This window comes from Diplotaxodon limnothrissa, linkage group LG12 (genome assembly GCF_057381915.1).
Source record: "Diplotaxodon limnothrissa isolate DT_005_m linkage group LG12, D_limnothrissa_male_GT1.1, whole genome shotgun sequence".
NCBI lineage: Eukaryota > Metazoa > Chordata > Actinopteri > Cichliformes > Cichlidae > Diplotaxodon > Diplotaxodon limnothrissa.
In genome coordinates, this window is record NC_140607.1 from 15,832,224 (window position 1) to 15,846,265 (window position 14,042).

General features: G+C 40.7%; 1 protein-coding gene across 2 annotated transcripts; it reads left to right on the forward strand.

Moving 5' to 3' along the window:
• The first annotated feature begins 235 nt into the window (after nucleotides 1-235).
• On the forward strand, nucleotides 236-13,231 carry rab11fip1a (RAB11 family interacting protein 1 (class I) a). Of its 2 annotated transcripts, XM_085368085.1 has the most exons (6): nucleotides 236-760; nucleotides 7,913-8,349; nucleotides 8,460-9,360; nucleotides 10,291-11,943; nucleotides 12,326-12,422; nucleotides 12,860-13,231. In XM_085368085.1, exons 1-6 carry the CDS (start codon nucleotides 411-413, stop codon nucleotides 13,061-13,063), a joined length of 3,642 nt encoding a protein of 1,213 aa, XP_085224211.1. In that variant the 5' UTR covers nucleotides 236-410; the 3' UTR covers nucleotides 13,064-13,231. The 2 variants fall into 2 exon arrangements, with proteins under 2 accessions (XP_085224211.1, XP_085224210.1); XM_085368084.1 differs by lacking the exon at nucleotides 10,291-11,943.
• The last annotated feature ends 811 nt before the right edge of the window (nucleotides 13,232-14,042 follow it).

The following is a 14,042-nucleotide window of genomic DNA, read 5'->3' on the forward strand; positions in this document are numbered from 1 at the left end:
GAGTATGGGCGGGAACTCCTTACATCAGGGAAGTAAACTATTCAACTTGGCGGAAAGAACTGTGTTTATAAAAGCCTCTTGAAGGATTTAGTTGCGCTACAGTGCCCTGGTTGGGTTACCTAGGCTAATATTACCATGCAAATGTAATGTAAATGTAAAGTAAGTGTGAACTGAACTCAAATGTTATCAGAGGCTGAGGCACAGCCTTCCAAAGAGGAGGGAGAAGTATTACGACATCATACTGAGCTTCCCGAACTGAAGTCAAGCTAGGTAACCCACACCTAGAACCGCAGAGGACGCCGAAGGTGAACAACAGAGTTCAAGAAAAGGTTAACCAGTCTTCCGTTTTATTGAGGTATTTTTCGAGACAGTTCTGAATAACTTTTAGGAAGGCTTGACGGACTTTAGCGATGTCTCTGGCCGACCAGAGCCAGCAGTCGTATCCTACGAGTGTCCAGGTAACGGTGCACCAGGCTCGGAACCTGCGTACCAAGGGAAAGAATGGCACCAACGACTCCTACGCCATCATCCAAGTGGCCAAAGACAAGTTTTCTACCTCCGTGGCTGAGAAGTCTGTCGATCCGGTGTGGAAAGAAGAGGCTTCGTTCGACCTGCCGCTCTTCCACCCGGGAAACGCTGAGCGCTGTATGCTATATATCATAGTAATGCACCGTGCCCAAGTAGGGCTGGACAAGTTCTTGGGCCAAACTGTGATAAACCTGCTGCAGCTTTATGACAACAAGGCTCGCAAAAAGACAGAGTAAGTGTCAGCTAAGCAGTTTTGGGAGGGGTTTGGGGTCTCACAGATTCCCCCCATTAGTTCTGACTAAGTATGTTTAAGTCTTCTTTTACATTTATAATGAGTCTGGGTTTTAGTGCAGCAGCAGCCTTAGAGCACTGCACAATGAAAAATGACTATCCAAATAACTTTCGTTTCAGAGCTTCATATAGAAGAGAAGAGAATAGGGCCCTTTATTGTCATTGTACATGTACAATGAAATTCTAGGTGCTCCACACAAACCGTGCCGGAATAAACTATAAATAGTCGACAGTAGGAATAAATGGGACACAGGAGAAATGTATATACAAAACAAGAGAGAAGTATACAAAAATAAGAGAAAGGCACACAGTGGAGAGCAAACTAGTTGCAAATGTAATGTAGTCTAGACCATAAGGCTAGGTTAAATGCATTGTTTCTAGGAAGAGGTAAGTAAGCTGATATCGAGTTTGTTTCCACACAGTTCTCTAGCTGGTATCTATATTCTGCTAAAAAAAACGTTTCCCACTGAAGGGAACAGACTTTGAAGAAGCAGTAATCTTAATAAATGTTACAGCCAAAGTGCCACCAGTTTTACTGTGACTGGCTTATCATGTGTCACAGTGTAATTCCAGGGCTGTATATTAACTTTCAGAATCACTGGGTAGTTGGATTAGATTTTTACCTCTCAGCTGCAGACTTGAACTTTGCTTCAGCTATTCTGAGGAGGTATTAGCATACCTATTGGGCTTTATAAGTGCCTGTCTGATGATCTAGTTTACCAGCGTTTGCTTTGCCCAAAGTAAGTCTAACAATTTACCTACCATTTACCACCAGATTAGCTTTTTATTCAATTAAAAGGAATTCCAGAAGAATTTATGTCAATGTTTGTTATAAAGCGGCAGCACGGCTTATAGTCACTGAGAATTACATTATGTGAAATACTCTGGAGCATCTTTTGACTTTGTATGTGTCCACTGTGAAACACAGCAGTGAATAATGTCATAGTCATTGAGTTTATTGGTTTACTGACTTTGCAATTGCAGGGCTTATCTAGACAAGTTGAGTTTCTAGACACCCACTTGAATAATTCAGTGTTCTGATGTCATGCGTTCACACCCAGACGCATTACATGAATGGCGCTGACATGGGTGTAACGTGGGTGTAACGTGAATCCAAACAGAGCTTTGCTTTAGAATTGTCAAATTGGGTTGGACACCCTCTTATGTAAAAGCAATGTTAAAAATAAAGGTGGTTTATTTTAGGCTACACTGGTAAAACTTTCCCAGTAACTTTGAAGTGACCTTTGGTAATGAATGAGTGAGGTAGCGCTTGCTACTTCTTAGTAATCACTCACCCCGGGGGCAGCCTAGATTATGGTGCTGGAATGACCTCATGCTCTTTGTTATTGTACCACCATATTTGAAATGTTATCTTTTGCTTGCTCAGGTTCTTTTTCCATGTTCATGCCAAAGTTCATTCCCTGCTATTTCCATTTCATAACTGAGCTCCTTCGTTCTCCTGCCTTGTCCTGCTCCTCCTGTTCTGTAAGATGCAGTATGCGTGCAGGGGTATTGGATGTTGCTGGTTTTCCCTTGAAGTATCTGGTGTTAGATTACTGCGCTGCTCCCCTGTTGTGGTGATACAGGGTGTGACACCGAAGGCTTTGTTTTCCAGTTGAAAGGGAACCTGACACTTTTCCTCTAATACAAAACAGTTTAGCGAGATGAAATTAGGTTTTAAGGCCAGACATCAGATAGATAGATATCAGTTTAACAATTTACTTGGACTTACTCATCTTTGCAGCTCCATTGGAGTGCATTTTTTTCTATGAATGCAAGTTTTACTATCTTAATATACCAGATTGTTTTAAATGTTTTGGGGTTTTTTCAAAGATTCCTCTAAACTCAGTTTTTCACAAGTAGGATATTGAGCTATACTGCATTATGAATGATCTACAAGTAATAGTTATTTTTGCACCGTATTGTCCTAAACCCAGTGTTTATTGTCTCAAAGGACAAAGCAGGAAATTCCAGCCATTTGAAAGCTTAAACTTGCAGGTGGTTGAAAGTTCTGCTGAAACACTCACTGAAATGATTCATTTAATTTATTGTCCAGTTTCCAGGTAATCCGTTTCGCCTTTAGATGTTATTTATGTAGGTTTTAAATTTTAAAAACGTCAAACAGTCCATTAATTTGTCTCTGCAGAGGCAGTAAGGACAAGATCTTGGATAGATATACTTCAACATGGAGAGCATGACAGGGCGAACACTCAAGATAAACAAATCACAAACTCAAACAGAAAAATCATTGTATTTACAAATGCCTCCTCTCAGCTTGGGGTCCTGGATACATTAGAGTAATCTACAACAGCGGTCCCCAACCCCCTGTGAAATGTATGGTTTTCAGGGTTTTTATCGGTTTTCAGTGTTATTTTGTTATCGTTTTTATCGTTAACTCTGTTTTCCTGGGACTTTTCACGTGTGTTATGAATAAATCTTCTTTTTTCAGTACCAGTACTAGTTTTATTTTGTTGTATTTATCCGCGACACCTTAAAGGCCGGTCCGTGAAAATATTGTCGGGCATAAACCGGTCCGTGGCGCAAAAAAGGTTGGGGACCGCTGATCTACAACATATTTGTGGTGGTACCGCTTTTGTTTTTGTCTTCTACCTTCCCGGTGCCTGAGACATTAAAAAGTGGTATCGACTGTTCTGTGTTTTGTTGCCTGGAGCTGAAGTCTCTCGTCTCTTATAAAGACTCAGTGGGCAGTGAGGAGGTGGTGCACGCTGTGCCCAGCTGAAGTGGGTACTCTGTTTTTAGAGTTCTTGATAACTGTGCTTGTTGGTGTGATTGCAATCAAAACTGTTGCAAACAAAAAGAAACAAATAATAAGAGTCTTCTAACCTTTTCAGGAGCTCCCATCTACCACTGCTATGCAGAACCACAGCACACTTATTGGGCTAATATGAGTTGTTTAGAACATACATAAATGAACAAAGTGCTAAAATTAACATTTTAATCTAAAAAGAAAATAAAAATATAAGTAAAAGCAATAACCTTGATAAAAACATGGTAAAACAGACACTAAAAAGTATGCTTGAGAAGAAATTGAGATAAATGGTCTGGAGCTAGTCGCTGTAGTGCTCTGTATGCAGTCATGAGAATTTGAAAACAAATTCTTCAATCAACTGGGAGCCAGTGTAAAGAGTATAATATAGTGGTAATGTGAGCTTGCTTGCTGGGACATGTAAGGAGTCCTGCTGCAGTGTTTGTACATTATTTGGAGGCAATTTTTGTGGTACAGCTTGTCGCATTCACTAAGTCCAGCACGAAAGTTGAGTGAAAATAGAGTGGTCTCATTTTTTTAAAAGCATTTTACACTTTTCATTTTGCTTTACTGTGAAATGTAACAAAATGATTGTTTCACTACTGTAGTTATGACTTTACAGGACAGCTTTAATTTTCCATTTGTATATTTATTCATATTTAAACTAGAGAATATGGTCTATTTTTTTTAAGTCTCTGTTCCAAGTTACGAATCCTGATCCATTTGTAATTTGTAAAGAAAAACCAAGTGGAACATTTCAGGCTTTTATCTTTAATAGTTTTTGAGATACTCAAGCAGAAGGCTCACAGTGATTTGACATGAAATAAACCAGTGACTTTTCTACTTCTGTTTTAGTACCAGTAAGGATATTAATGAAAAAAAAAATCATTTTATTATATACATACCCATCATTTTTTGCTAACTATACAGGGAAGAAGAAGAGAGTACGCCCACAAAATATCAGATGTGCTGATCTGAACTGTATGACTAATATGCATACTTCAGTATTTGTGTATTATTTGCATGTCGTGTGATCGTGGCAGTATTGAACAATTTTATCAGCCGTTATCAATTTTCCTCGTATTGTGCAGCCCTAATGCAGAGGCAGTTCCCAGAGTAGGACTCATGTGTTCAGACATATGAGTCACAGTATTTTGCAAACAAAGCGTACAGGAGAATTTCCCATCCATGTGAAATATGACGCCCAGTAACATCAGACTTACCTAATGCTGACATCAGACTAAACTTTCCTAAAGATCATTTTTAACATGGCTGTATGTGGAACAGTAACAGCCAATTGTAGCCTATCTGTATGAGATTGTTTTTATACTTCTTTGTTTTTTATTGGCTGAATCATCCGTACTGGCTGGTGTTGGTTCACAAGATAAGGATGTTTGTTAATCATTACACATGAAAGGGAAGCTATTGACAGTTAACAGAGGGAACCTGTCCAGCAAGACCAGTGAGCTCATGCGTCAGGGAGGAGGCTTTATATGCATGTGCAAACAATACAAAAGTTGGAACAGCCTGACAGCTTGTTAGTACTCGTGTTAATTCATATTGTTTTCGTAGTCCTCTTGGTGCACGCCCTGTTGTTATTGAAGACAAGAGGACAAAGCTGTTTCTTGACTGACTTGTGAAAATGTTATCTCCGTACCCTTGTGCCTCGACTCGGCTAGCGATTGTTTGCTTTGGCATTCTTGGTTTAGAGTGGGAGATGAAGAATGTTTGAATTAGAGTCAGCTTAAATTTAATTATAACACACTTCACACACACAGGGAGGTGCCGTGAGGAATGCTGTTTCACTCCCATGCTTGTTTCCTAGCTGTTTTTCCCTACAGCAGACTATCTGCATATCTGCTGCATGACAAATAAATGTGCTGGCTGTGAACTTCCTTTAAATTGCAGTTTGGTGTCAGATTAGGACTACACAACGTTTTGGGCGGAAATAGATAGCTTCAGAGACCTCAGTTTAAGTCATGCAAGGACAGACGGAACTTTAATAAGATTCACAACATGTTGCACGAATGAAATCAAACTGTGACCTTTACCTCATGTGAAACGGTCAGAGGAATGTACTGTGAAACAAAAAGGTTAAAAAGGGGAAAGGCTTGACAAAATGGGCGCGACTGCTGAACTATTAGTACATCTAATAATAGCATGGTTTTGAGAAAAACCTTTAGAGCCCTTATAATGTCTTTGTTTTAAATTATACAAATGGAGAGCAACAGTATGCAGTGGCACTAACTGCGTGTTTTGGCTTGCTTTTAAACGGGCCTCTCCAGAACACTCTTACCTTTCCCTTACAGAAAATAAAAGCTGATCCTGTGCAACAGAGAGGACATGATGGGGGAGCCTGAACAAAGCTGCCGTTGGCATGGTACTCCTAACAGGAACTACAACAAGCTGTACAGTATAGACACCTGTCAGTCTCAGGTTAACAATCGGCAGACAAATGCCAGCAGGGCTGATGTATTAGACGTCACAGGTGTTAGGAATCTGCTCATTTTGGTTCAGTTTTTTTTTTTCAGTCAGATATTTATTCTTCAATGTCTTTCATACATAAAACGTCATTTAAGCCCTGCATTCAAATTATTGTATAAAAGAGTAATGTCATGACCAAAAGCAGGTTTTTGAAAAGCAATGCACACTCCAAAATTACACTGAAAAACTGCAGGACATGACATGTTGGTCAGTCACAGGAGCTCGTTCAGTGAGAGACTGAGATTACCGAAAAGCACCACTGAACGACACAGGAAATCATTCCTGCCTGTGGCCATCTCCCTGTACAACGCATCCACTTAACACACTGTTTGCTGCTACAACTACACATGTTTCTTTTCCAAATATTTATTTATAAGTGACTTATGTATGTATGTATGTATATATATGTATATATTGTACTATTCTTAGTTAGCGTATTGTCTGTCTTGTCTTAATGTTGGTTTAAAATGGAGCACTGTAACAAAAAATAATTTCCCCCAGGGATCAATAAAGTATTCTGATTCTGATTCTGATTCTGATAAGCCAAAATCAAAAAACATTTTCAGATTTAGCTCACGTTATAATCACAATAACAATTGTCAAATTGTTGAAACCATTAACATTTTTCATGTCTAATGCATTGTATCTGGGAATTTTGACGTGATGGATTAATGAGGCCTGTAACAACTAGAGTGTTTTCTATATGTTTAAAAATCTATTTGTATATAATAATTTTCAGTATAATTTCCATCACATTTTTTTATTGTGAGAAAAAGATTGATAGTAATTACATAAAACAAATATAGTTAACTCAATTTGCACTTTGTAGCAGTGTTTAAGAATAAGAGTGGTGACTGTGGAGGCAGCATTAAAAAATCTAAAGTAGAAATCCTGAGAATAAAGTTGCAATAGTAAATCAACCTGTGTTACAGAGTTTGGGGGATTTAAGATTTATTGTTTACATGTCTCAATTTAGGGCTGTTCGACATAATGATATATATCGGATGACGATATAAAAACGTCTATCGTTTCATTTTACGCTATCGTTTGTTTCGTGGTGTCGCAAAATAAACTGTTTATGGCAATATTTTCTCATCGTTTTGATGGTGACTGTAGTGGCTATATTAATTTCTTAAAGTTCTCTCTTTCTCTTATATTTTATGTAACCACACTACGGAAGGACAAGCGCCTGTTTTTATGCGTTGTGGTTAGCAACAACGACGATAACAACATCGCGTGTCCGCGTGTTTATATTCCAAATAAATCTTTCACAATAAAGCTCAAGATCCTGTTGAGACTTTTCAAAGTAAACTGAATCACATGAAAGAGCAGATTATTTACGGATGAGAATTAAAAAAGAGCCACCAGGTGCTAAAAAAATAAACCTTAGACTCAAACGTTAGAACAGGCTTTTCCCCACAGCACGCTGTGTAATAAATACTCACAAAGAAAACAGCGGCTGTTACAACTTATGTCTAAAAATGTGTAGTTTCATGCATCGGTTAAAACACTCGACTCCAGCTACATGACGCGCAGCTGGAAACACTTCCCGCAAGACGAGCTGCCCGAGAGTCGCAGAATTTACAGAAAATGTTACATTTTTGTGATTTATATCGTTATCGGACGATAGAATTCTTATATCAGGATATGAGATTTTGGTCATATCGCACAGCCCTATCTCAATTTTTTATTTTTTTTAAGGTTCAGGTTTTTGTGTTTGTGTGAATCTGTGCATCCTATATAAAGATAAATCATATAAATAGTTCTGAAACAAAAGTCAAATCCTGTTATCTTCCGATAACTCAGTTTTAACACATGATTCATTATTTCTGACATTTGCAGATGGTTCAAGCTGGTGGACAAAACGGGAAAAGAGGACAAGGCACGAGGAGAAGTGCTGCTAGATATCCAGTTTATGAGAAACAATATGTCAGCCAGCATGTTTGACCTTTCCATGCAGGACAAACCACGCTCTCGCATTTCCAAGATAAAGGACAAAGTGCGAGGGAAGAAAAAGGATGGTTTCTCCGACTCGGCCTCAGCGATTGTGCCCTCTGTCAGCCAGGTCCTCACAGACAGTGAGGGCGAGGCTGACGCGCAGTCACTTAACCAATCTCCAGATGAGAAAAAGAAATCTAAGCTCAAAAAGCTCTTTGCCCCCAAATCAAACTTGCAGCGTAACATCTCACAGTCCATGTCCACACTGGGGACGCTGCCTGAGAAGAATTCATCTCTGAGCGGCAGCCGCTCATCTGGTCTCAATGTCAACTCTCCTGATGGTAATTTAACCTCTGTTCTCTGTTTATTGTTTGCTGTTGCCAGCGCAAGTTGCATAAGTTGTTTTGCATGTCAACAATGACATCATGCCTCACTGTCTCTCTCCCCGCAGTTAAGAAGAAATTCAAATTGGGACACAAACGAACCGGCAGCTCTGACAGCAAGGTGTCTTTGGGTCCTTTCTCCCTGCTGGGCCGCTCCAAGCAGAGCAACAGTGACCTGAACAACCTGTGCATTAACGGCAGCCATGTGTACACAGAGGAGACAGAACCCAAGAGTGGATCTACTCTCAGTCTAAACAGCTCTGGTCGAGGCTCTGTGGAAGATGTCCGCAAACACACTTCTGATCTCTCTGCAGATGCTTTCAGGAGTGTATCTGTCCCATCAACAGACAGAGCATCACAAGAACAACAGCACCATCAAGAGGAGGAGGAAAGAAGGCAAGCAGAAGAAAGGCGCATAGCAGAAGCAAAGAGGATTGAGGAAGAGGAGAAACACAGGGCACAGCTCAAGAGGCTGCAGGAGGAAGAGGAGCGTAGACTGCAAGAGGAACAGGAGAGGAAGAGACGCTTCCTGGAGGATGAGGCCAGGAGGAAGAAACAGATGGAGGAGGACGAGAGGCGAAAGCAAGAAGAGCAACGCAAGATGATGGAAGCAGCAGAAAATCAGCGGCTTGAGGAGGAGCGTCGTCGAGCAGAGGAGCAGAAACGTCAGGAGGAGGCGTCCATGAGTGACAGACTGTCGTCCTTGTTCGGGATGATCAAGAAGAAGGAGGAGAAAAAGGAGGAGGTACAGCTGCCCACCCCAGCCCGTACTTTGGATGCGCAAGATCCCAATCAGCCTGTCTCCCGTCATTCCACCAACCCATTTGAGGACATCACCCTCAGCTCAGATGTTTCTCTAAGCAGCAACGTCAGCCCAACCGATCATCAGAAATCCAGCAGCAAGGCACAAACCCCCTCTGCCATGGTCTTCCTTAACCGCACCGCAAAAGTGTCTGCAGTCAAACCCAGGTAGGCCTTTTTCTCACTACATTGCACAAAGCACACTTAACCATACAGTCTGCACTAAATATGTCATGATGTCACGTGCTTCTGATTGGTCAGTTTTGCTGTATATTATGCCTTTCAACACTGAACCCTGGAATTTACACAACCTTCTTATCTGATCTTGCTTTTGTCATGAGTTACTCTTAACTCCATCCTCCGATGGCTGACGAACCTGTGAAACCGGTTTGGTTTGTACCGATGACAATGAAGGTGGGGTTTAAATCTGTAAAGATGTTGTGGAACAAGTTGTAGGCTGAACAAAGTTCATAAGGAGCGACTGAGCCATAGTGCTGCTTTCTGCGTGAATGTCGTGGCTGGTTCGATTTTCTTTTCTTTTATATTGTTTTTAAGATCTTTTTTTAATATCATTGTTTGTGTTCTGGATCGGACTGGAATTCTTAGATCTGGATCATAATGGTAGGTGAATGACCTTTTTATTGCTGCTGTTGTTGCAGTAATCTTTGATTTCCAAAATGTTTTAGAGATTTAGGCCATGAAAGATGGCCTTTAAATTATGTTGCAGTGTTAGGCCTGCATGGAGTGATCGAAGTAGGATGATGTTATTGTTGTGTACAGTCATTAGGATAAAAGAGCGACCGTAAAATGTGTAAATATCAGCAGCTTCCTCTCATTGAATAGTGGACCATTTTATGGGAAAATATTTTGTTATACTAGCGGCTTGTTTCAGTACAAAGGTGGAACAGTCGATAAATCAAAGTGAAGAGTTTATTGATTAGTGTTAAACAACAGCTACATTATATGAGCCAGTACATGGGGAATGTAGTTACCTGCTTGTTGAGATGTTATCTGCTTGTTATTGGTGACGGTTTATACACTGGTGAAAGTGTGGGTGCCAGTAATGACCTGTAGGCCTTTGTTTTCACTCCTTGGCAGATTGGCTCAATCTTTGGAGCCTGAACCTGCTGACTTCCAAACCCCCAGTCAGCTGTCTCCTTCCCCAGCCAACTCTGAGTCCATCCTGTCCAGAGTCCCATCTGGGTCCCCTGATACTTTCTCCAGCCTCCACTCATCTTTAGCTCCAAGAAATAGCAATCAAAGCCCACCTAGTTCTCCCCGTGGCAACACAGAGAATTTGTCATCTGGATCTGAGGGGTCTTCACCCACCATGGCAGATCAGAACAGAAGGGCCCTCCTACCACCCACTTACAGGAACCAAACCAGAGGAAATCTTACTCCTGTCAGAGAGATTCAAAACCCGGCTTATGAAGAGCCAGAAGAACCGCAACCAGGCAAAAACTCTGTACCACTTCCAGATTATGAAACCCTCTTCCCTCAGAGGAGACACGGGGTGAAAGGGCAGCCTCGATGGGATAATATAATTGCTGAGGTCAATCAGAAACACAAGAGTGCACCTGCACTCTTGGGTCCTGAGATGAGTGTGGACGGTCCATTGGAGCATACACCAAGTCCTAGGTCTTCTGTTTCACTGGAGACTCCTAACATGAGGCTTTCCCAAGCTAAACCTCAGGAGACCAAACCTGTGTCAACAAAAAAAGCACCAGCCCCGACTCCTCCTAAACCAGTGACATCTCCACTTCCACGATCAGCAGCAGATTCCAGTCAGAAACAAAGCCCGAGTGTTTCTCAACAGTCTTCAGTGACACGTAGTCAACCTGCATCCCCAGCATCAGTAATATCGGACACTTCAAGCAGAGTTACGTCAGGAGATGGTGCAAGAAAGGTGCTGCAACCTTCACCCACACCTTCACCCAGAACACCAAGCCAGATGGACTTGAATACACCACCTTCAAGTGATCAAAGCAAAGAACAGGCCACCATGAACAAAGAAGCACCCACAGCTAAACCCAGACAAAGGGTCAGTGTCAACGAGCTAACAAAGGAACCACAATCTGCTGTGAACGGTAACATCCCAAAAGTATCTAATTCAAGTATGAGCAGCACGGACAAAAAGTTAAAAGACGGCTTTGCAGAGGAGGACCCATTCCCCAGTACTCAGCTTCTTTCCAGAGACCCATGGACGCTGCAGAAGGAAAACGGTGATTCACTTTTTACTGGCGATGCTAGTAGGAAGGAGGCGACACCTCGAGATTGGGGAATGACAGCAAGTGACTTTGATAAAGTTTTTGGTCAAGAAAAAACACCAGATCCTTTCACCAGTTTTAATGGCAGTGATCTGAAGAAACAGAGTGAATACAGGAAAACGGATGATGAGTCAAAACTAGACAGTCCTGCTTTCCAAAGAAAGAATTCACAAAAAGGAAAGAAGAGCCTTCCATCCACAACTCCCACACAGCAGATAATACCCACTGCCACTCAAGGTTTCAGAGATATCCCACTGCTGCTTCCCAATGATGGGAAAACACAGAGCAGTTTCAGTGAAGGAGAGGATCTTTTTGGAGACCGATCTTTTTTTCAAGCTTCAAAGCCCCTTCAAGTAGTTATGGAGGAACCAGAAATCTTGTCTGGGGGGAAGGAAACTTTGCGAGCGATGGTGTCACCATCTGAGGTTCAGCCTGTCAGTACTCAGAATAGCAATGGAAGCGGGCTAGCGATAAATTCACGCAGGTGAGATTGACCAGGCTATTTTCAGAGTTAGCCTTTGATGAGGGTTGAGCTTGATTCAGTTATGGTGGATCACACGTGGTGCTGTTATACTGGGAGGCGAATAAGTCGCTGGGATTTATCTTGTGGTGTGGCTGTTTTCCAGGCTGTGATTTCTTGGAAACTTTCCTCACACTTGATTTCAATCTGAATGTTGAATATTGCACTTCAAATGCACTTTGAATACGATAGAAATGATTATGGAAGATGATAAAACACATCATTTAATTGTTTTTCTCCTACACAAAATATTTCTTAATCATTTTCTGTGGGGTTTCTGTACCTCTTCTTCTATTTACTTAGTAAACTATCAGGCCTTACAGTAACGTAATGCCTTTATTTACAGGCCTCATCCCGTGAAGCCTATGAGCACATCAGAGAGCCAGAGCGTCCACGCTATGAAAGAGATAAAGGTCCGGGACAGCACACCAGCGAAGATAAAGGTACTGTCATACTGGTATAATGTACTGGCACGTAAACACCGTTAACCTGACCGGCTTTTGCTGCAGGAACAATTCGTGCCTGGATAACCTAAAATCTCTTTTCCACTGTGCAACATGGTCTGCACTGTGCTCTTATTTACAAGGAGTAGCATGGAAAAAAATGCCAGGTGGTGCTATGAGACGATTGGATTTTACACATCTAAGATCGTCTGGCAGTCTGCTCTCAAAGTGCTTTTAGAAACTTTCTCAAAAGTTCTTCTTGTCTCTCTTTTCTTTAACTTGGCAGATGGTGATGATATTAATTATTTTGTCAGAAAAGTAATGGAACTTTTATATTCCAATTTCTTTGATTTGTTTTTCTTTGTGTGCTTAAATGAATTCCTCAATATGTCCTAATTTAAAAAGCATTCACCAAATTATCTTTTTTTTTCATTCAGATGATGGACTCTGTGGAAAGTGGACCGTACACTCAGCTGACTCAGGAGGAGCTGATCACAATGGTGGTGAAGCAGCAGGCTGACCTTACCAAGAAGGACGCCAAGATCGTTGAGCTTGAGGAATACATAGACAACCTGTTGGTCCGTGTCATTGAGGAGAAGCCGAGTATCCTGTATGCCCTCAATGCTGCCAAGCCAGTGTAAAGGAATGTAAACAGGACTTAATTCTGCTTCCTGTTTGTGTTTGTACTGTATTATAAGACAGTGTCTTAGAGCATATGCACTTTTTTAACTTTCAAACAAATAGATGCTGGAGTGTAAAAAGCAAGCAGAAAATCTTTATATTAAAAATAAGAAAAAAAAAAATGTTGTCCCGACACTAAGGTACTGCAACTTATTGCAAAATATACTAATCATTATAAATAATGAAAACTGGATTCAACTTTTATTTAATAAAGTAGTTTTTTTAAGTCTACACTGGGCAGTCTCTAAGTTTTGCTGTGTAGTGAATAATCACTGAAATCATTCATGTATGTTGTCTTCCTCCACTAAAGTCTTTATTTTTATTTTCTTTGCCTCATCTTTTTGAAAGCATGTATTCTTTTAACCACTTAACAGCAGTCATTATATTGTACTCACCACATATGAATGTCACCTGGATATCCAGTCCTTAAAGACACTGTGCCTATTGTTGCTTCAGAGAGGTCTTACATAGAAAACCAGCATCGACTAAAATAGAGCAGCTGCTATGTTCTCAGCAGATTTTGAATCGTATACCGAGTTAAGCAATTTTGTCTCCATTGTGCTCATAGTTCAAATATTATGCAAGTTATACTACAGTTTCCTGTTCTCCTTAAATTAATTAGAAACTTTGAGCACTATGATGTGTTTTGTTGTCTTTTGTGAAGTAATTTAAAAATCAAGATCAGAGTAAAAGACTTGTTTTAGTAAGTCGCCTTGTCTCTGTTTGATCTTCACTAATGATGCCTTTACAAACTAAAACTGTTTGATGATAGCATGGCAGTAATGATAGCAATATTAATCAGTATGTCTGTCCAGACTTGTGCCTTCCAGACCTTCTTTTCATGTATGATCTGTTGTTTTTCTGGAGTGAGAGCTCACTGCATGTACAGTCTGATCTATCCAGTATTTGTAATATTACAGCTGATGTAAATGCCTGAAA